The 24522-nt window shown below is 34.4% G+C and overlaps 1 protein-coding gene across 4 annotated transcripts in view; it reads left to right on the forward strand.

Moving 5' to 3' along the window:
* Window positions 1-24522, forward strand: part of CDC14A (cell division cycle 14A) — a 60370-nt gene that overhangs the window by 33259 nt on the left and 2589 nt on the right. For all 4 annotated transcript variants that reach the window (XM_085308277.1, XM_085308274.1, XM_085308276.1 and 1 more), the window contains 9 exons: window positions 1611-1673; window positions 4796-4883; window positions 5832-6062; window positions 7419-7557; window positions 10317-10473; window positions 13252-13367; window positions 13839-13886; window positions 14902-15027; window positions 15917-16244. In XM_085308277.1, the coding sequence (XP_085164403.1) occupies window positions 1611-1673; window positions 4796-4883; window positions 5832-6062; window positions 7419-7557; window positions 10317-10473; window positions 13252-13367; window positions 13839-13886; window positions 14902-15027; window positions 15917-16244 (1296 nt within the window). The remainder of the gene's footprint in view (window positions 1-1610; window positions 1674-4795; window positions 4884-5831; window positions 6063-7418; window positions 7558-10316; window positions 10474-13251; window positions 13368-13838; window positions 13887-14901; window positions 15028-15916; window positions 16245-24522) is intronic.

Genomic DNA, 24522 nt, shown 5'->3' on the forward strand with positions numbered 1-24522 from the left:
AAAAAATCTTAGGGCCCATGCTAAGAATTGGCACCTGGGTATTTTAGTGTATACTTCATGCTGTAAGCAAGGATCAAATTTTGCTCATCTAATTTCCCAATGATCTTGATGAAGGGGGAAGGTTATATAAATGGTTCTGTACAGGCAGATCCTTTAAAGACTTTTTGTAATTCTTAAGAATATGACAAAACRAATGTTCCTTAAAAATTGAAAGAGGGCAGTTTAGGTATAGGTGTGTTTTTTTTTTTCTTTAAAGGAAAAGAGCTGCCAGTTAACAGTACAACTATTAATTTGTGAGGCATTTTAAAGATCCTAAAGCTCTCTGTAGCAGTTCATGAATTTACAGTAATTTGTCTGCTGCAAACCTGTGAAAAGAACTTTGCAAATTATTTTTCCCCCTATAGTTTCCATAAAATTTATTACTGAATTTATGTTAAGTTCACCTCCAGAAGTAAAAATGCTTCCAGTAGAAACTATGTCCACATCCTAAAGTAAAATTATGGGTTATYTTGATAAATTTGGTGTGTGTGTGTGTGCGTGCATATATCATCTATACATAATCCAATGTAATTCATACATAATTTGACCTACAAATTCTGAAGTGTGGCCAGCCAATCTTATTTAAATGAAATTTTCTAAATCTGCTTTTCAAACAAACCTCTCAGCTTTTTGGGTTTTGTGACAGGTCCAACATTAAGCCTGTATCATTTATTTAAAAAAAAATGGGGGGAAAAACATTTTGTGAGGCCAAAAATGACAATTTAGTGATGCGTTAAGTGATAGATGTGTGGTCTGTTTTTAACACACATTTCCCACAATGTTATGCAATATCTCCTCAGAATGTGGTAGATAGAGTATAAATATATGCTGCAGAAATTTATTCCACCTATTGCATAGAAGAAACTTATGCTAGCGATATCTTCTTCACAAAATTTAGTTTTTAATAGGATATTATACACAAATATTTAGTATAAGCTCTATTTAATTCTACAGTAATTGAGTACAATCCAAAATTTGATTTATTTCAATTTTGTAATAAATCTTGTTTAACCCAGTCACATTAGCTTCATTCTATCAGCAGATTATGTTGGGGAAAATCTTAACAAGAAATTACAAAATACCAATTATACATAGTACTGTAATCTTGCTATATTATTTTGCCCGAATATGACAAAATCTGAACATATTTCAGTACATAAAACTAACAATATTCTGTTTTGTGTCCAACTGCCTGAAAACATGTTCATTGTTTTTTAAAGAAGGAGATGATTGACTATATGACAAAGGGATTTGCTTTTAACTTTTTATAGTCTGCCTTATGGAAAACGCATCTGTACTGGGGAGGGGAGAGTCAATTTTATGATTCAAGTAATAGGCAACAAGCTTATGCTCCATCATAACATCTTTATGAAGGGCTAAGATGCTTCATTGCCATTGTTGTAGTCTTTTGTCTGTGGTGTTAATCTGTGTAAAATTTAATGTTGTTTTAATGTAAAGACTTTAACAAATCACAAGCACAAACTGTAGCTCTTTAGTTTGATTCTCAAGAACAGTGTTATGAAATGGGATTACATGTACCAAAAATAAACTGACGCCTTGTTGCCTTTTAGGCCTTGCAGCATGGATTTTTTGACTTTAAGACATTTGATGTGGATGAGTATGAACACTATGAGGTTTGTACATCTAATAGTGAATTAAATATGTTTAGTTTTTTAAAATGAGTTGGAATAGCCAGTATCTCACAACCTAAAACATACTGGAAAAACGTTGTAATTCAAGTAAAACCTAGTGTTCATATGTGAGGTATGCACATGAAAGCATGTTTTTTCTTGGTTAGATATTGCATTGATACTAACATCCCAAGCTGTATGCTGTAGGTCAGTAGCATGTAAGATGGGCCTAAATCCTTGCCATTTTAGTGCTATCACACTGTAGTAAAACTGAACTGTGTTCTCCTACCCTTCTTGGCTTCTGAGGCCTATTTTATGCTTCCCTGTGCTTTTGGCAGTGTACATATCATGACTCAAAATCTCTCTTAGCTGATCCACAGAATCTGTGTTTTCCTTCAGGACTTGATTCTTAAGGTGCTGTTAGTCCCAAATATAAAGCAACTTTTTTGATAGCCATATAAATTCAGCAATTCCTGGGCTGTTTTAGTAGCATTGTATTTTCACTACTAGAATCTCCATATATATCTGAAATGTTTTCCTAATGGAGTCTTAAAAAGCTAATGGAAGCTGTCCATTGTTCTGCCAATCTTCTCAAGATTTAAGAACAAACTTTGGATGTCTCTAGGGCTGTGTTCTGTAACTCATGCAGACCTAAACCATTTAAGTTGTTCTTGCCTGTGCAGTCTAGTAGCAGACAGTCATTTTGAGCTTTGTTGCTGCAGAGAATCTTGAAAGTAGCCCCATGTTGCACCTGTGATCTGGACTGTGGCCAGAGAAAGTCCCAGAGTCAGCAGATGTAYGCATATCTGGTCTAGAATAGTTGCATGATCTTTCTCCACCATTTCCCCACCTCAAAGGAAGGAAAAGATCTATGCAGTTAGTAGTAGCTATGTAGTTGTATTGGAACTTGCCTGGGAAACTCCTAGAAATTTTTGTGGTCGCACAGGTAAGCAAGAAGGATATATTTCAATATGCATTAAACTCTGTCCTTTTAAAGACCAAAATTACTTCACTGTAGCCAATATTCTTTCCCAACCCTCCTCCCAGTGTTTTCAGAAAACTTGGAAATGATAAAAAATTTCATTGCTAAGTCTGAAAACATCCATTTTTAAGCTTGTCATCTTAATTTGAATGTATTTAATATCAAACAAGTTTTAGGGATACTTGCTCTTCTAAGTGTCTTTAGAGCATTTGTTAAATAAGAATTTTGTTTTTACAAGTGAGAAATGAGTAATTTGGTACATATCACTGAAGTACACACAGGCGTAAGAAATGCTTCATAAATKCTCAAGAAAGAGGGAAAACAATGAGAGAAACAGGAAAAACTTATTTTACAGCACAGAAATCTCTACTGTAATTATTGATTAACCTACAGCTATTCATAAAACATAATTGTATGTAGAAGGTTTTCTGTGTACTGTAATGTTCCATGGTGGTTGGATTAAGAAATCTGTTCTCTTTGAATTACTTAGCATTTGTTAATTTGTTTAACTCAATATTGAGTTGCTATCTTCTACCTACTCTCTATACCACAGTAAAATTTGTTTTAAAAACAAATGATGATGGGTGGGAATTCTCTAGGAATTAATATGCATCGTATGGGTTGAGTAAAGCTGCTTAAACAATATATGAAAATAATTGGCTAGAACTATGTACAAAGCTGTCCCATTATCTTGTTTAATGGATATGTTAGTCTAGTTTACTTTACGAAAAGCATATACATATGAATGGTGTTTAAAGAATGCTGCCTGCTGTCTTAGTTTAAAAAGTGAGAACCTGGAATCCTCTAAGTTTTTTGTCCTTCTTTGTATGTCTTCTGCTATTTCACATGTGGTGATCAGGTTTGTATTTTTAGACAGGTCCTGTGCTGTAGTTCTAGAACTTTAAATGCTCCGGAGTTTTGCAGTGTTAGGCCTTCAAATTTATAGATAAAGGGGGAAAAGTTGCATAGGAGTTACGGGAGCAGGATGAAGAATTTTCAGTTTTGTATTTATAATTCTTTCACCTTCCTACACTGAGGCAGCTAATTCCCCCTTTGTTGGGCTACATATAAAAAATACTCCATGTGTCTATCTCTGTCTTTTTTAAACAATGTCATTTGTATGCAAAGCTGAATGTATATTGTTCAGATAGGCTAAAACTTATTTTATCCACAATAACCCTTGTAAACATAAAAAGTTATACAACCGGTTTAAAAACAAAAAAACTCTTTAACTTATTGAACAGGATTTTCACTTAAAAAAAAAAAAGGGGGGGGGGGAGGGAGGTGCTATTATATACAGACTGCAGTCCTCAGTATAAACTTACAGGAATTTTGGGTTGGTTTCTTTTCTGACCTGGCAGTGAGAGTCAGGTTGCTGGTCCTTATGCAAGCACTGTGCCAGGAYGCTTGGAACAAGCCTGATGGGGTTAGCCAGGCAAACGGCGAATGAACTGGCTACAGTAGCGTCCGTTATCAGAGGCCTTCGCTCATTAGGGCACTTGGAGCCGAAGATGAAAACACAAAGCTTGGTAACGTGATTGAACCAAGTGCTGTGTCCTGAAATCTCCTGTTGAAAATAATTACACTGCCAAATAAGGAATGAACACACTTCATACAAAAACAAAGTATAAGTGAAATTAAAAAAATTGAAAGCTTTTTGATGTTTGATTTTTATGATTACTAAGCCAATATGTAAGTTTCTGTTTCTGTGCAAAAATTATAGTTGTTTTGAAGGCTAGTTAGTCTTTATTTTCTACAAATTGCTTTTGTTGCTAGTGTTTCTTGGGGAGGCATTTTTCTATGTTCTTTACTAGAACATGAAAACACTGGTGTTTGCCGGTGCTAATTACGAGTAGATGTCTTTTGGAATGCTGAACTCTCCATGGGAGAAATACCTTAGATAAGGTCTTTTTGCTTTTACTTAAGATCTTAGTAAATTTGGATTTTTGTGGGATCTGGGGGGCTTCTTGCAAGAATTTCTAGGAAATGGCTTATGGTTAATTAGCATCTCCTGTACGTGTTACATCTAAAATGTTTTGTTTAATACACTTAATAGCTTTTTGAAGAAAGCTGATTGCTTCTTTTATTTTCAAGGTATTAAAATGCTTGCTTTCTGTATCTCTCTCTCCTGAAATTTTCCTAGCGAGTAGAAAATGGTGATTTCAACTGGATTGTTCCAGGAAAATTCTTAGCATTTAGTGGACCACATCCAAAAAGCAAACTTGAAAACGGTATGTTTGTGTTCTAACGTACATTTTAATGCTTTTTTTAATTTATTTCTTGCATGTTAAACAGTTATAGCAAATAAGTAAAAGAAGATAAAGACTTGCAGAAGGTTTGTCCTTCAAAAATAATTGTGCGGTGAATATTTTATATAAGGCTTAATTCCAAAGGTCTTTTCTAAGTCAGTGACTTTCCATCAGTGACAAAGTGCCTGAGAAACCTAGGTCACCTACATGAGTGAGTGTTAAGGATTTTGTAACAAAACTGCATGTTTATTTACAAGTATAAAGGATTAGAACTTAGCAAAAAAGATCTGGAGGAAGAAAGTAGTTGGCAAGCTAAAGATAAAACAAGTACAGATTTGTTGATAACAGTATCATATTCCTTTCTTTTCACTCTACCTTTCTGAACTCTTTGAAGATCACTCATGTGTCTCCACTGAATCAAGGCACTAAAGCTTTTTTATTTCATGATGGAGGAAGAATACTTCCAGTACTACAATTTCTCCTTTAGCTGCTCCTCTTCTCTATGATTTAGATCACCAATCTTGCTTCTTCAAAAGTCTTCTCTTAAAATATCCTTTTATTGTGTCTTCTGATCTGCAGCTTGACTATAGATAAGCAGCTGTTCTGAAATGATGAATTCATATGTGCCTAGCTTTAATATATTAATAAATCCCTACTTGCAGAAGGCAGTGAGCTAAACAAGATACTGTAGATGCGTTGTGCTTTAATTCTTTTTTTTTTTAATGCTGGTCTTTATAAAGAAAATGTCCACAGAATGCTTTCATGACTTAAATCCATGTATTGCTTTGAATAAAATAATAAAACACTTACAGTTTTAGAATGTTTAACATTCTGAAAATGTTTTGGGAGGGATTTTGTTTACTAGACCTTTAAACATTATCTATGACATGAAATGATTTATTTGTTGTAACAAATTTTATTTTTTTATAGGTTATCCTCTTCATGCACCGGAAGCCTACTTTCCTTATTTCAAGAAACATAATATCACATCAGTCATAAGACTAAACAAAAAAATCTATGAGGCAAAACGATTTACTGATGCTGGTTTTGAGCATTTTGACCTATTCTTCATAGATGGAAGCACACCAAGTGACAGTATAGTTCAGAGGTTCTTGAACATCTGTGAGAACGCTGAGGGTGCTATTGCTGTACATTGTAAAGGTATGTTCACTAATTTATTTCCCATTTATTCTGGAAATAAAATCTTTTAAAAGACACTAGCACTAGCTTTGTAATAATTGGCTAGGAAATGCTGAAAACTGAAAGGTTTTCTTTATGCTTCTGGATTATTACTTTTACATTTTTCTGCTTAGCATGAGTTCCCTATTTCAAGCCAATATGAGTTTAGTGTGGTGCCAGTATTTTAAACCAGCCTGTTTCAGCATGTCAGCCAGAAAACATTCAAAACATCCTTACTCAAGGAGGAATAACAAAGTGCCCTTATATAAAACAAGTGATTTGCTGATCTGAAATAGGAGTAGTGCTGTTCATTTATCACTTCTTCTGAGCACTAAACATATATATCAAAGGTACACAATCTTATTTGCTAATAAGTTTAGTGCAACTGGAACCCTAAACTTTTGGTATGATATAAGCTGACTATCTGCTATTTGACATAATCATAATTTAAATTATGATTTAGCAATGATGATTAGCAAGAGTAGTTTTGTGCTCCTGTTATAGAAGTATTCCAGGTACAACTTCCACATTGGAAATTACTTTTCCCAGAAGTTATTACAAAATGATTTAATGCAAAAGGTTGCTACAGAAAGTTCATACGTTAGTGGGAACTTACAGGAAAGTCTTATTTTGTCTTATTGGTGTATGCCGTTGGTAGATGTTACCTGCAGTTTTTTGCACAGTTTGCTTACTCGGATGTATGTTCAACATAGTGCAGCTTTTTAGTAATCTATTTGCAAGTTGTATTCCTTTTGTATTTCAAAAAAGAAAAAAACCCCAAACCAAAAAAAAAAAAAGACCTGTCTTTCTAAGAGTACTTCTCCCAGCTCTAAATGATTCTTCTGACTTAATTTTATATGATGGTCAGTATTTATTGCTGTTTATATAGAAAATACTGAATACAAGTTAGCCTCACCTGCAACAAATTGGTTCAAAAAAATAAATATACTAGCCCACAGGACAGTTAAACATACTGTTAAATGCAGTGATCTGCATGTATATTTGCACATATTTGAGTTTTGACTTGCAAAGTGTGCATGTTGACCTCTGTACAAAGATGCTTTGATTTGCTTTGTATGAAACTCTATTCAGTTCTTTCACAGACTTACTATAAGAGCCTTATTTTTTTTTTGAAGTAGAATTACACAAATAAGGACGATCACTGCATGTTTTCTTAAACACTGACTTTTTTGATAAATGGGATACTGAGCCAGAAATTGCTTCTTCAAATATCAAGTTAGTGAATAACATTAGAAAGAATCCTTCTCCCCATGTCCCGTACTCAGAATTAATAACTCATGATTTTGTTCATGAATATGTTCATATGTGTTTGTGTAGCTGGCCTGGGGAGAACAGGAACACTGATCGCCTGCTACATAATGAAACACTACAGGTTCACACATGCTGAAGCCATTGCTTGGATAAGAATATGTCGACCAGGCTCTATTATAGGACCACAGCAACATTTCTTGGAAGAGTATGTATACCTTCTTTCTTGCTAAGAATCAACTGTTTCTCTAGATTTTTATTCATCCTAAACTATTTATAGGATCCACTTTCTATCTTGTGGTGGTATATTATTGCCTGTTGCAATATATTTAATTAAGGTCAGTTAATTTGAGGTAGATCAAGCTTCATCAGTAGCAATTGCCTTTTTCTGGAGTATGGACATTTTGTCATCTTAAGGGGCAGAATCTCAAAGCTCAACTTGTATATTTGTATCCTGGAGATTTAGGAGATAAAGACAATCAGTACTGGGAGTGTAAACTTGAGGTGTGGACAAAAGGTTAAATCAACAAGCTGGGTTTTGTTAAAATTTTAACACAAGAATTATCCTTGGTATACTTAAAGCCTATGATGATGCTTGATGAAATGAATCTTACTGTAGTGTAGTCCCTGTGTTTCTTATAACTGAAGAGGAGGATGTGGTGGACAGCTTATGATCTCTGTCAAAGTCCTGATGTAATGTATGAAACAGCTCTCACTCAGAGCTAATACAGTTGTTAGCAAAAGGTAAATGCATGGTTTAAATGTGGTTCCTTCTCAAAATGGACTATATACTTCTTTCTGAAAACATTCCACATGCAGATAATTTGACAGAGTGATTCACAGTCTGATCCTGGGTTGACTGTCAATGAATGACAAAATTCCACTGGCTTTAATGATGTAGACCAGTATCCTTACAGAGTTTAATATCACTGGCAATTTCTGTGCTGTATATTTTCTATTACAGTGTTCATCGTGGTATTTGTGAGAACGCTTCTGTAGGTTATATGCAGAACTGATGTACTTTTGTGAGCTGTGAAGTGAATATATTTTAGTTGGAGACTGTTTCATTATTATAAGAAAAGTCACTTCGAGAGAATCCACAAGGAATTTGACTCTCTTAGGGGGTGGGGATGAAATTCAACAGTTCTAGTAGATACTGTGTAAATACAGTAATATCTCTGACCTTGCATTTAAAATATGTAGGCTATAAAAGGGAAAGTAGTATTATTGGAATCATAAGAGAAATGGAGCATGAAATGAGGGTTCATATTTACTTTCAAGTGTAAATGAATGGGAATTCTTAAGAGATGACCCACGATCTTTTTGAAAATAGTGTGAATCAAACTGCTTACAAACTATTAGTGCTCACTTAAGATGGAGTAAACTTCTGCATACCATGCTGGTGCTTGGATGATGCACTCTTTCTTGAAAGACTTCCACAATAGAGCAAAATTGAGAGAGGGGAAGATAGTAGGTAGCGTGATCAGTAGGTAATGTTCACTTGGAAAATGAGGCAAACAAGACCAATGTCTGCTCATTTCTGTAGTGGCCTATAAATACCTGTTTTGAGACTTTTTTTCTATCTTGTTTTCATTCATATCTTGCTTGTTTATAGCTAGGAGCTGAGCATCAAAAGTGAGATACTGTTCAGGAAGTATTTTCTGTTACCCTAATGATAATACATACCTGGTTTGATAATCAAAGCAAAACTCAAGTGATGTCACTAATAGTGTCAAAATGACTTTCTTGAGAGGGAGAAGGAAGAAGCTAACATCAGTTACATCCATTTGATTTAATATCTTGGCCTGAGGGCTACAAAGTTGTATTTGGAAAAAAGATAAGATCTTGCAGATTTGATCTCCTCAGCCTTTGTAGATGTCCGGGCTTCATTTGTTAGGTCCTTTGAGCTTCACTGAAGGAAGTTTGGACAGTTTTCTGTAAAAGACTCACTTGATAGGACAGTGTCAGATGAGTTGTTTGCTATGGATGCAATTAACCCTGAGAGATTTCTAAGGTATTTAAAATTAAGCATGTCTTCCAGGCTTCTTCTATTGGATGGAATAATGGTATGTACAACTGTCCTCTGTTCTCTCTCTTGATCTTGGGATGAAGAGAAGTCTTCCTGGAAGTACTTACCTTTCCCGTTTGTTGCTGAGGGAGTTTGGGCAATTGGCTCTCACTACCTGACTAATTTTAGGTGTCACCTTCATGTTTTGTTCTTAAACAAAGAAAACTTACAATTTTTAATTTTTTTGCCCAGAATAAATAAATATTCTGTTTTGATTCATACACTGGGATCACAGGTCTTGAATGGAACTTATGGATAGATGCTTGACAGATACCTATCCAGCAAATTTCCTTCTTAAAGAATAAGGTGGTCTAGGCATTAGAAGCCTGCTCAGCTGCACATACTAATGTAGTAATTAAATGATACTGACTTTTACTGTCTGTCTGAAGGATATAATATTTCATTTCCTGAAAGCTGATGCTGTAGTCCTGTTCAGCTTCACGTGACTTAAGACCAACTCTGCTGTGCAAGTCAGCTGTAGCTTTACTGTGCAATGACTGTATATACAAAACTTATGCTTCCAATAACAAGCTGTACAGCACCACAGCATTTATTCTACACATTAAAAGTGCATTAGTATTTTATGTGCATTTTTAAGATTTATTTTAAGCCTTTAAAATACTATTCCAAGTTCCTATTTAGGTGTTAATTTCATTTTACAAAATTCTAATTGAAAAAAAAACTATCTGTAGTATTTCTGTGATGGTTGGAGACATGTTTGGTGATCCTCTTACCATACGAAGTGATACTTTTTTTGTGATATTCATGCAGTTTTTCTTTGCTGTGAAGAAGATACACAGGTTTCAGATGTTGGCAATCTGAAAGGGTAGCATGTTTTCTTACTGGTTTCTGTCTATATACAAATGTGTTGATATTAATTTAGTTTTCCTATCTGACAGGAAACAAGCAATGTTGTGGCTGCAGGGAGACCTCATCCGATCGAAACAGAAACAAGTAGTTGATGATGGAAACATTAACAGAGTTCTCTGTGGCTTGGATGACATTTCAATCAGTGGCAGCTTTAATAAAGTACAGGAGTTGGATCAATATGAGGAGGTAAGGTTTCAGAGAAATAGTTTCACACAAGCAGAGAGAGAGCTTTTTTGTACATATGTGTAATAATTATATATAAGAAACTAGCTATGGATCATTTTTAGACTTTTCTCTTAGAATTATATTTGTATTAGATTACTTTCTTGCAGGTAAACTCTTCATTTTTGTTTTTAAAGAATGGGTCTTAATCAGAAATTCAGCTTACTTTTTTTTTTTTTTTTTTTTTTGAGAAATTTCACAGAATTCAGCATGTTTGTATTATTTCAAGTCATTGGGTTTTCAGTATTTATGGGAGACTGGTGGGGAGAGGAAAAAGAAAAGGCAGTTTCCATGCTGGAAACTTTTCCAAGTTTCTAGCTACTAATGCATGAGTGTACAGACATCTATCCCTTGTCAAAGCTTTGTAGACTCACAGAGGATGTGATGTATGCATAATAGGGTGAGGACCTAACAATTACTTTAGCTGAAGTGTGAGCTAAAGTGGACCTATTTCTGTTACTGAGCCAGTAAAAACTATAAACTGTTGTTCTGCCCTATAGTATCTTCCAGGAGCAGTTCAGAGGAGCTGTTCAAAGTGCATTTGATTAATCCTGTCTTAACTCTGTAATAACTGAAGAGCTTTTATTTTGCCAACAGAATCCTTTTTTGATGTAAAAGACTAGCAAACTGTACTGGGCACCTCTTACAGGCATACCTTTACAGAAATTTATATAATGTGGTCTTCCAGATTATGATAGATCACAGTGGTGGTTATATACGGATCACTGTTTGCCTTTTGGAATTTCACTTTGTGGCTTGGTATTTGTAAAGGTAACTATCCAGTTTGTTAACAGGAGAATACAAACCAGTGCAGAGATGCCTAGTCTTGTACATCTAATTAAATATATGGCCATGTTTCTGCTGTTTTCAAGTAATGTTTTTGGATCAGAGCTGCTACAACTTCACTGCTTCCAGTATTCAAGGCAGCTTTATTTTGCTTTTATCTCAACTATCTGAACACTGTGTTGTGGCTTAAGTACGGATTCAGAATGTAACTCCACTGTAAGTAATTGTTTCTTGGTGCCCTGCTGTAGCTTCTAGCATCAGCGGGATCAGCACTACAGACTCTGAAACGCACCAGGAATAACTGCTGGAATAAAATTCATTCGTTTTGTCTTCTGCAACATATTTCCTGCCATTTAAGGTACCCTATCAGAACATAGATGTTCGCACTGCCCTTTGATCAACCATCTTGACAGTCATGGATTTTGTTTATATGGGAACCCAAAACCTGAGCCTTTGTTTTTATTCTAGTGCTGTGTTTTCTGCTGTAATCCTCTCTAATATGACCATTTCAGGGTGGTTTTTTTTTCCAGATATCATATTAAAACTGTTAGCATTCAGTTTTGAAAACATTTAATTCTTTTATCATCTTTGGTGATACTTCAAGATTTCATTATCCTAGGCTTTCAAGAGGCTTAAAACAGAGGAACACTTCCAGTTCCAAAATGTGTATGTTCTAAGAATGAAAGGACAGACAGCTAGGTGTGATAACTTGAGCAAGTAAAGACAGAGAAACAAAATTGTTAAGCATTGAGGCTGAGTGGTAGGTAATAGACGCCTAGTGTTTAGTCTTCAACAAAATCTAGCTACAATATTTACATTCTCCTATAATTAATGCAACACCTGCAGACCATCACACTGTTTAACGTCTGTTGTATAGACTCTTGTGTCAATCTTTTGTCTTGGTTAAAGGCAGAAACTGTTATGTTTATTTAGAACAATGATATTACTTACACTCAATAGGAACTACTACAATACAAACAAATTTTCATTTGATAATTGCCACAAAAAAAAAAGGCAGTGGTCTTGCTACTTTGTGTAACTTGTATATTTTTCTGCTACATACCCAAGGGGCAACGTCTACTTAATATTATGCCTTAGAAATGCATCTATTTTGAAACCAGTCAGAAATGATAAAAAGGCACTTAATACTTTTGTTTAAAATATTTTCTAGGGCTGCAAATGTAGATTAAAACTCTGAAATCTGTTCAACCTCTATTCCTTACTAAGTTTTTAAAGGGAAATTCTTCCAAAACTGTATTTTTCAGAAGGTCATAGGAACTCTTTAGTTGAAGGAAAAAAAAAAAAAAAACAAAAAAAAAAAAAGGCACTTAATACTTTTGTTTAAAATATTTTCTAGGGCTGCAAATGTAGATTAAAACTCTGAAATCTGTTCAACCTCTATTCCTTACTAAGTTTTTAAAGGGAAATTCTTCCAAAACTGTATTTTTCAGAAGGTCATAGGAACTCTTTAGTTGAAGGAAAAAAAAAATAAAAACAAAAAAAAAAAAACCACAACGAATTTCCCCCCACCCCCACAACTTAGTAACTTAGGAAAGTATTTGTTTTTTTTAATTCCTTTACTGCATATCGTAAAGTTGCCTGCTATTCTCTTTTCTCCATATTAGCAACTTTAAAAATAGTGATGCAGTATTGAGTTGAGCTGAGGTTCTGTAGAAGGAGACTTAAGAAGAAAAACTTGTTTTATATATACTGATGCTAGAATTGAGCATCCTGAACTGATTGAGATTGGATTCTGCAAAAGGCATCTGTGAATAAGTGCTCACATTAACTTCACTGGAGCTATGTGAAGGCGGAGTACAGCCCAAATGAATGTAAAAGMTTAATACTTAAAAGGCTAATCCTACAATCTTTGCACTTGGAAATGCTCAATGCTTTGAAACTGCACTGTGTGCTTAAGGATTCTGCATCTTTGTTTGCACATTTGCTGTTTTCCAGAATGATTCTGAAGACAAAACAGGTAGGGAAATTAAGAATGGCATGACACAGGGAGATAAACTTCGTGCCTTAAAAAGTCGACGACAGCCACGTTCTGCTACAACTGGAGCGCTAAGGTAACTTGTAGTTCTAAATTAAGTCTGTGCTATCAGATCTTTATAGCAAATATATGGTTTTGTTTAAGGACATTGTATTAGTTGTGGTAGAAATTTATATATAAAACAGTTACACATTTCTTTTATTTCCTGTCTCTCTGCTTAGGATAACTACTTGTTATTTAGCAGTAAAAGTGTTTTTTTTTAAAAAAAAAAAAAGTCTCAACCTTAAAATATTCTTCAAAGGACTTGGTTATGTTTCTAAAATTACTTTTCTGAATTCTTCATGTAAGTCTGGAGTCTTTCAAGAATAGTAAAAATGCAGAGTCTGAAAATAAACCTAAAGTTCTTTTGTTTAACTAATTAAAAACTAAATTGAAAAAAGATTGATAATTCTTAACTCCGTCTTTTGTGAGTGTCATACTTTGTGCATATATACTTTGGAAAAAAGTTACCATTTGATTAGTTAAATTTCTGCTTTGGTTTCTTTAGGCTGGAAGAAATGAAACTGCACACCAGGTCAATATCGCAACCTCACAGGTATTTGAAATAAATAATCCACTATTAAAAATAGTTCTAAATGCATATCACTATAATCTTAAATTGTTAGCACTTGTATTCAATCACATGGATTCATTAGTAGCTTCAAAATACCTCTCAGAAGTGGCATGGAACAACTTTTTTTCCTTTGATTTGTGAAAAGTGTGACTTGATTCTACCATTTTTGTAGCTGTCAAGTCTTTTGTTTTTGTAACCAATGGACCCTTTATTGCCGCATCTAAAAGAGCGTGAATGACACTTTGTCTTTATAAAGCATTAATGTGAAAACATAATACCATCACTTCTATTGCAACACGTATTTTTTTTTAGATGAGTTATACAGAAGTCTAATTTGGGAGACTTCTGTTTACCCTTTTTTGACACAGATTTAAATCTGTTCCTGCTCAGTGTCATTCCTTCTGTGCATGTAGTTAGTCTTATACTAAGGCCTTTCATACCTAGGAAATGATCATGGTAATATTCCAGTCTAGAGATGGAGAGAATTTTGTACTACTGATAGGATATTAGTTTATTGACGATTGATTAAACTAACATGAATACCTGTGAATGCTAACTTTTTTGGAGTAGCCCAGTGCACCATACCTAGAATTCTTTAAGAAAATACAAAGAACTTAGTCACTGAGTCACCCCTTAAAGAGCTGTGTTTTATGCAACTAAACAAAATATTATTGCTGTCATTTGGAAAGGAGGATATTTTTCTTCTTATGAAAGCTACATTTTTTTCTCAAACATGCTTAAGTACAAAGAGTTCTTTTTCATGGTGAGTTCAATACAAAATGGACATTTACCTCTTAAAAAACCTTCTATCTAATCAAGGTGAGAAGTAGCTCGTAATTGTATAATATGATACAGCAAGAGGAAAAACTTGGAAAGAGGATAATAAGAAAAATAACTTCAGAACAGGTAAATTGTGTGCTGGTGACCATCTGTGTTTGAGATGTATATTTCAACTATAATAGTCTTGCTTCTCATTTAAACTCTGCACTCCTTTTAGACTGAATACTTCTGGTAGTACTGAAGGATCCATGTCTCCTCTGAAGGCCTCCAGAGTGGCAGTTGTTTCACCTTCTGCAAAAAGAATAAACAGAACCCCCACATCCTCAGGCTCTAATCTTAAAAGGTTTTTGTTTTCCTTCTTCCATTGTGGTACTTACTGTATTGTAAAACTGGTTTCAATGTGTGTGCGGTCTGTGAAGAGGTGGTGGTTCTTAGTTGTAAGATGGCTTATGTTTACTTACAAAATGATTCACTGTTCTACTAGTTAATGTTAGCTATTTGCAGATCAAAGTAAAAAAACTACTAGTATAAAAGTTGTGGGGGATTATTTCAATTTAGAAACAGTATTATGCCATTCATAGGGTTTTTTGTTTTTTAACTCAGATGAGTTTATAGACATTTAAGAATACTTAAATTTCTCTATAGTATTGAATACTTAAATTTCTATATGGTATTCTCCCAGAAGAATAAGTTGTAAGTGATGATTTTTATGAACCCTTAAGTTATTGTTATTTAATTCCATTATTATGTACCAAGTAATTATGGATGCTGAATGAAACTGATTTTTTCATAACTTCTCAGTACAAACATTTACTTGAAGAAAATAAGTGTTTTAGGGCATCATATTTTATTGTTGGTTACCTGAAGTCTTCTCTTCTGTATGACTTTTAAGAAACAGAAGTTCCCAAACTATTAGATGTTCACAAAGCACTTAAATGTGGATCACTCACTGCCTGAACCTTTTAATACTGCGTCTGTCACATGTGTGGGGTTTGGCACAGASGTAGAAGCTGGCAGTGACAGTACTTGAATAAACCAAGTTTAGGAACTCCTGACACAGAATGCTGGTTTTAATTATTTGAGAGAGGAAAAAGTGAAGCTGTGTGCAAACATTAATTATTTCAGAATGGTCCATGTTATTCCCCTAATGTCTTCTGAATTGTCTGTTAAATTTTTGTATATCTATATATACATTGTGTGTATCTTTTTCCCTGCATGTGTTTTCCATTCAGCGTTTCCATAAACTCCAGGCTAGCCAGTTCTCTAGGGAACCTGTATGCTGCTTCAGATGATGATGAGAGCAAAATGACATCATCGTCCTCTAGGACAGGTTTTTCTGTAAGCCAAATCTCCAGCCACTTGAATGGCAGCTTGCAGTTTCCTCACAGAAATAGCCATGAACTGAACAACAACTTGTACAACAGAAGCAGCAGTAGTGGCAACAACCTGAGCAGCCAAACCAGTTTTCACAGCGCCGTGACAGATGAATACAGCATCTATCAACCCTCCTTTATGGGGCTTACAACTCCTCCAACACGATACCTGAGTCGATCAATTCCTGTAAGTTCACAGTCACAAAAGCCCTTTCAGGCATCTGACCAATATTTACCCTCCTTGCTTCTGCAAGAAAAGCTGTCACCACGAACTTGTAACCCACCATAACTTTCTGACTTCTTTCTGAACTAACCACCTTTATCTCTTTAAGTAAATATCACTTCAGCTACCTTTTTTTTTCCCTGCCTCTTCCAAGCTTCTAGATCATGGAGGTTTCATGAAAATAAATAACTTCTAAAGTTAAACCAACTTCAATACCTTTACTCTTTCTTTTTTTTTACCTTCTTCTGCTTTAGACTTTTATTGCAAGTTATACATAGCGTAGTAATTTTATATTTACTATGTAGCTTAGTCTTCATGCAGTAACAGTTCTAAAACTTCTGCATTTGTCAAACTAAGTGGAAGATCTTACATTCTGAAAGACCATGCTCACTTGAAAAATCAGTGTGTTTGACTTGAAAGCTAGACCTTTTCTAACACTGAATTAAAAGTATTTTAAGGCCAATATTTCTGATTCTCTCAACATTTTAACTTTATAACCTTATGACTTTGCCGCCTAAGGGTTATTTTATGCCCTTTTTTTCTGTATGAAAGAGTCTGTATCAAAAAGCTACATGGATAAATTAGTGCAGCTTGAAAATGGATCAATGCAAAATCTAGAGGATGAAGACTAGGAGACTTCAGTTATGAAAACCTCAGTTACACTATGTTGATTTGTAGTGTGGGGAGAATAAGCATACATAGGAGTCAGCTTCCAAAACCAGTTTAAAATACCTGGGTATCCAAAGATTTGATATCCTGCTAATCATAGAAGTTGCTGTAGTGTTCTTAATTAACTCAAGAAAACATATTTTATCAAACCTGTAAATCTCTGTTAAATAGCACTGATGCATCATATTTTTAATTTTTGTTTGTAGTAGCTGAAATAACCATCATATAAAATAAGGAAAAGAAAGSAATAGTATTCTGAAGTTAAGTTTATTATACCTGCTGCTATTTTCCAGAGTGTGGTGAGGCTGACTTAAAACAGGCATACTGTTAGCCTCTCTGTCTCAACAGCAATGCATGCTGTTGAGATCCTAACCAAAAAGATCATTCATGTTTTGTGCTCTAAGTACATTGTTGCGAAGAAATGAGGGATATATTCTCTTATTAACAGCTAGTATGTGGCATCTCTAACAGATCAGAAGCCACATTTCTAGCTTGGAAGCATGAATTACACTACTTTGGGAGATGGACAACAGCAGAAAATTAATGTCACAACAGACTATTGAGTATTTATTTGACTTTGTGTGACTAGAACCTAACTAGAATAAAAAGAACATGATGCTACTTAGATGTTTTGTTTTCTTATAAATTTAATGGAAACTTTCACTGGAAAAGGAGTAGAGATGTGCTAAGATGTTTGAGCTGAAATATCTCTTTAAAATACTTGATGCTTTCAGAGCCYTTGTTTGCAAGTATATTTAGCTTATTCATCACAACAAACCTGCAAATAAATGTTAGTGTTTCACAATCTTAGAATCAGTATGTTCTGCATTGAGTTTAAAGTTACCTTTAAATTTGTTTTAACTTGAGTTTAAACTCATCAGCAGTAATTTGTTTGCTATGGACATCTTGAACATTATCTCATCCTTTGTTTTATGAAGTTATACTTCTGCTGTTTGACAATTTTTTTTATGTGTTTTGTGGAACCCTCATGAGGCAGACTATAACTGAGCTTTTCCCCAAGCTGGATGTAAAAGCATCCTAGTTGTCTTATGAGAAATCTAGTTCTAGAGCAGTAATATGATATGTGTGTGTGTGTGTGTGTGTATTTTTTTAGTTCAAGTAACTAATTTGGCTTAATACCGTTAGGTGTAGACCTAGGTAGGGACTCTGTATAGCTAGCTGAGAATGCTTGAATTAAGACACAATCATGAGTCTTTCATTTGGTCATGAATTCTGATTCTGAAAAGCCATCCTTGTTGGATGAGAAACTAGGAACACCTAACATGCTTACAGAAGTCCATTCTTCAGCGAAGAGAGAGACTGACAGAGGCTTTAGTTTGAGTGTATTGGAACTAAAGTCAATATGCAAATGAAGAGAGAGGAAAACAATTGCTTCACTGAATAATTAAGTGATAGTGTCTCTCTTTGAATTCTTCTGCTTTAATGTTGTCTCTTTCTTGATATATTTGAACAATAATTCTCTGGAAGGTCAATCCATTCCCATTCTCTTCTGTTGCATCTTACGTAAAAGCAATTCTTTGGGTAGTTCCATATTTTAGTTACAGCTGCATATTTTGTGTCTATATGTGCACCTATATACAGAGCCCTGAGGGAGAGAGGTGCCATATAACTGTATGACTCAGCCATGGAAAACAAGCTGCCTTGTTCACAGTATGTTGGAAGTTCTGCGAGTGCCRTAACATAAGCTGTTGGAGAAACAATAGACACATTTCCTCAAATATCGAGACCTCAAAAGATTTAATGAAAATGCATCATCTTCAAAAATTAAGAACTGTCATTTCCTTTGGAAAAGTAGGGTTGCCATACCTTTTTGCTGCAAAAGCAGGCTTAGTTAACAACAAAAGCAGGGTTAGTTGGCTTTTTCCATCAGTATAGGCTAAGAAATGTATTAAAAAAGTGTCAACTAATACATATTTAGCTATTCTACAGAATTTTAGGCTAGCACTATGTATCTGTTTGTTCAGTGGAATAGGAATAGGAATTCCCGAATTCCTAATGGAGTTCCTTCCATTATTCCTTCTGCTGTGGAATGATGGAATTTTCAAAAACAAACAACAAAACAAAAAAAATTTTTGAGGGGAAGGAGGGTAATACTGTCTCTCTTTTGTGGCCTTCCTGGATCAGAATGACTAAAATACTTCGGGGAAAAAAAGAAGAGCAAAGAGAACTGGGTGGTCTTTTAAGCAAGATGAAAAGAGCAGTTAATAAGCAGGTGAGCAGCCATCTTCTCTGTAGAAAGGGGCTGTAGGTGTTCATGCATTGGAACAAGGGGTGATGTTGTTGTTTCCTTGCAGTCCTATTTAGTGACTTGGAACAAAGATTCAGATCAAATTTACTAGGTGTAGTACAAAGCTTTAGGCTGAGCAGAAGGTACTTTTGCAGAAAAAGTAGCTTTTTAGAATGCATGCTTTTAGTCCTATGTATCTTAATGACTTATTAATGTATGAAATGATTGGCTTACTATCATTTGCTGATTAGAACTAGAGTCAAACATAGCAAGATCTTTAAAGTAGATGTTATATTCAGCCTTCACTGAAGGAATGAGTTGGGAGAAAAAGACTTTATATGTTGTGAAGCGAGAAGCAGCATTACTTAGGAAGAATCATGCAGTGCTAAAATCTCTAACAGAATACAAATTTCTATGACTTATCTGTAAAGTAGTCTTATTTTGAAATAGTGGTTAAACTGCTTTCCTTCTCAGAAGATCTGCTTTTCAGACATGTTCTGGATGCTGCATGTGCTTCCTCTGTTAACTAACAAACCACCAGGCCTTGTGCCTCTGTCACAATCAATGGAATGCACTAAACTCTTGCCTCTTATGCACCATTGAATTGCTGAGTGCAGTGACAATTTATATTTGTGGTGACGGAGTATAGATTATTTGATAATCTAATCTGTACATGCTCTTTGTCTGATAGAGAGTGCATGACTTACTGGCTTAATGCAGATCACTCTTGATAGTAACTTATTTTGAAGATAGATAGTATCACTCTTGGTAGTTTGTTCCACTGGTTGAGTACAGTCATGCTTAAAACCTTTTGACTTCTAGTCAAAAACTTGCTATATCTATTTATTATGCCATTGTTAGTCTTCGATTACCTTATATTTTCCTGGGTTGAAATACCTTCATGATGGTCTTCCCAACTTTGTCTTCGTTTAATAAGCTTAGTTGAACTCTTTGCATCTGTGACACTTTCTCTGGCCCAAAGATAATTTTTGATAGCTTTACAGTCCTCTACGGTTTCTGAACATCCTTTTTCAAGAAGTAGATACAGCACTCTTTAACACTCATCTTTCAGGTACAGAAGGCTGCTACACAGTGCTGTCCTGCTTATAAATCTAAAGCTAGTGTTAGCCTTTTAAGAGAATGCATTGTAAATTCATGGACTATCCAAGATACTGACTTTCATATTTTAGTTTAGTGGCCCCCATTCTTGTTCTTTTGTGTGTCACAGAATCACAGTAGGGTTGAGGTTGGAAGGGACCTCTGGAGATCATCTAGTCCACCCCCCACCCCTGCTCAGCAGGGTCACCTAGAGCACGTTAGACAGGGTTGCATCCAGGCRGGCTTTGAATATCTTCAGAGAAGGAGACTCCACAACCTCTCTGGGCAACCTGTTCTAGTGCTAGAACTGTGCATTTGGCTGCATTAAAACTTTCTTTTTAATGGAATCAGTTTACCTGCCAAGAAAGATTGTTTTCTTATTTCGGCTGCTGTCATCCAGATACTTTGTTTTTGATGATTTTTAGCAGTGGTCTTATTCTATATTTTATTCATGAGTTTAGCATCAAGCCTTGGTAGCAGTTCTGATAGAATTCTGATTAAAAACAACTCTTTATAATGACTCCCACCTCACTGCTTGAGATGTGGAAATTATGTGCAGTCTTGTCAGCCAAACCTTGATCTCCTGCAGTAAGTGTTTATATTGCATGTTGCATTGCACTCTCTTCTATTTGGAGCATATCAGATAATGTGACTGGCAGAAGTCTATTATACCTGTGTGGTTATGTTTATATATTCATCCTGTCTCAAAGAACCCTGGAGTGATATGAATTAAATTCCTATTCCTTTTATTAGTAGAATCTTATTTACTAGTGTTAGATGTGGAGTTAACAATCTGTAACTGTACAGATACTCAGATTTTATTTTTAAAAAATCTTTTAAAAGCTTATCACTGTTATATTCTCTTCTGAAGCTTGTTAATAGTTAACACCAGTGGTGCAGGAGCTTTTTAAGAATGGTAGGGCTCTAACTGTTCATCTCTAATGAATCCTCATTAATTTCATTAGTGAGGAAATTGGGAATGTCTTCATTTTTTGTGATGCAAATATATATATTCCTCCAGTATGGAAGAGAAATAGTTACTTAGTACCTTAGTGGAGGTGGCTTTGTTCTGTACTGAAAAATGTTAACATCCATTTGGTAATAAAATGTTCCATGTTCTAGTTAAAACAAACAAACCCCCTCCCCCTATGATCATTGTTTTCCTGTTCTTCAGTTTTGTCAGCCATGTATTTTCCGTAATGGTTTTTGTTCCTTCATCAGTGTAAGTTTAGAAGTAAAACCATTTACTTTTTTTCTCATGTATCTTTATGCTGTTGTATGCTGATGAACCAAAATGGAAAGCTTGATTTATCATATTAAAAAAAAAAAAAAAAAAAAAACTTGCCATTCTGGCCAATAAGAGTAAGTATTCGGTGAAAATACCCAGTTTCTCAAACTTTCAAATAAAACAGAATTTCGCAGTTATAATTTGCAGAAATACCTTTTCAAATATAACAACATTTAAAGTACTAAAAGAAGTTCTTTTATTTTACTTTTGCAATAGTTAAATCTAAACATTATTTCAAAAATATTTTTACTGAAAGTATGTATTTATTTAGTTTTAAGATGAGTCACCTTTTGCTTCTGTAGCTGTCATGGAAACAGGCAAGATGGAAAAATTTCAAAATAAGTAGAATAACAGTATTAAGTTCATGTCCATGATCTTTATTCCTCTGGTAGCAGTTTTTCTTAATAGGAACTTAGCATTAGTGAATACAACATTGCCTTTGCAAAAAAAAAAAAAAAAAAATATATAGTCTTTCTGATCTATAAATGTATATGAAAGGATAGCTTGTCTCTGTGTAACTTAAAATACAACCTAATTATTAAAAACTGATACCTTAAAAAAAAAAAAAGATTAGTCGCTTACATATTCAGAGTAATTCTTGTCTGCTGCAAAATTCTTACTGCAATGTATGTTTTGGGGGAGTTGATGCATAGTCAAAAAACTTAAATTCCTTAAAAATAAAGATGACAGTTGGAGTCTAAAGATCCATGACATACCTTTAGAATTTTATTTGGAAAAAGTACATGTTCAAGTCCTAACAGATAACTAAATCCTGTAGGGCTGTGCTTCTTAAAAGTTAACTTGCAGCTGAATTGATCCTGAAGTTAATGCATGTGCATTCAGTTCAAGCACTTAGATAGATCTGTAGCTTGTTTTCTCTTCCAGGAATCTATCATTGCCTCCTGCTCTACAAGAAAAAAAAAAAAGATACTGATCTAACCACTCACTTTAGCATGCACTTGATTAGAAAGATACCACTGTTTGCAGCAAAGCTATCTAGTTCTTAGTTGTTAGCTTAGATGTCTAATACTTGGGTATAAAATGCCATACTTGACATTTCATGGAATCACTGTAGGATTATAAGTAGAGATTTTCCTTAATTAACTGTTTTTATTCTTATGATAATTCAGCAGTCAGTTTTGTATTTCCTTTAATTTTTTCCTGTATTTAGATTATGATTTTGTTGAATATTAGCATGTCACTCTGAAGCTGATTTGCGGTGTTAGCTTTTAATAAAGTATTCAGAATGGCAAGCAATGCATTGAGTCACCACAAATAAGAACTAGAAGTGTGAATATGAAAAGTATAAAAACTGTCTTAAAACAGTTAAAGCTTTGAAATATTAGTCTCTTTGTCCAAATGTGGAAAGGTGTAAGAGCACAAATTGTTTAAATGCAGAAGTCAGAAACCTCCTTCCTCTGCAGCTTTAACTTTTCACAGTTAAAAATTAGTCTGTATTCATTACAATAGTCCAGTTGTTATAACCGGGATCGCATTCTTAGTAATGAGAACTTTATGGGCAATTAAGTTTACTCTGAGAGAAAATGCTTCTTACATTTAATTTGGCTCTTTTCTGTGTTCAAAAAAGGCTTTGAAACACTAGTAAGAAATCACTGCTGTATGGAAGAGGACTAGGGTTAGAATGGAAATACTGTAAAACATGTTTATAAAAAAAGCCTACTCATCTGTAACATATTAACAAAACGAACTATCTGGTGTTTCAACCAATCTGTRTTGCATGGATATTTGTTCTTTTTAATGCTGCCATTATTTTTTCTTCCATATTTGTGTACTTCATCCTATGAGAAGATTAAGGGATTTCTAATAACTTCAGTAATTTTAATTTAAATTTAGTCCAGAATATAACAATATTTAAATTATGATGTAGAACCCTTGGTTACTACTGCCTGTGAAATAAAGGGTTGCTGTTTATAGTTCATTGTCAGCTAATGCCTCCTGAATCCAAAGAGCACCAAAAGTGTACAATGCTTTCTGATCATCTTTCATCTGTCCAAGCTTGCAAAATAATCTAGTATTGTAAATCATATGAGAGTAAATCATGAAATTTCATGCATTCTTTTCATGCTGGTTAATCAACTTAACTTGGAATTCAGTTTAAGGATCTATTTTGAAAACTGTTTTAGCTAATGAAACACCCTAATTGTTAAAATACACTTCTGAAAATGAGAAAGCCTTGAGGGTCATTTAAGAGAGCAGAAATTTCAAGTGCTTGTTAATGAATTAATGAAGGGATATTCCTTCTAGCTGACTCTTACACTTGTAATAGGCAACTTGACAAGTGCTCTCGGCAAAGTTAACAATCCAGAATGGCTACAGAGGAGAGTGGAAGAAAATAACCTTACGTGACTGTAAGTTCAGTGGTGATTCTGAGCCTATAATGAAATAAAAATAATTAGACTTTCTTGCATCTGTTTAATTTTACAGTGAACTCATTTATATAAATGACTGCCTTAATGTTGAATCCATCCAGTACTAAAGACAATTTTAGAGAATAATACTTAATTCTTTATATTCTGACAGTATTTCTTAACTTAGGAAAGAATATTCAGATGTTCTCAGACCTTCAAGATGTGAAAAACAGATTTAAAGACATCTTGAGAATTGTATCTAGGTATATGCCTCAATGCTTAGGAAAAAAATATTTTTCTTGTGATAGTAGTTAGAGGTCTAAAGGCTTATATGTTTATTAYGCAGTGCTCTTTGGTAATGGATGCCAAAGAGTACTTCTATACTGAAAAGTAAGAGATAGCAGGAGAATAGAAGAGTTGAGCTCATGATTCTGAGCTACTTAGATTTTATGCTATTCTCTAGTAGTTTTCTCTAATCCTACTGAACTGATGTTATTTTTTTAATATGATCTGAAGCTTTTGTTGTTTGCTATGTTTTTATAAAGTTATTGTACAAGGAGCCTTCAGATA

This window comes from Rhea americana, unplaced genomic scaffold (assembly GCF_003343005.1).
Source record: "Rhea americana isolate MKP2758 unplaced genomic scaffold, rheAme1 scaffold_272, whole genome shotgun sequence".
Lineage (NCBI taxonomy): Eukaryota > Metazoa > Chordata > Aves > Rheiformes > Rheidae > Rhea > Rhea americana.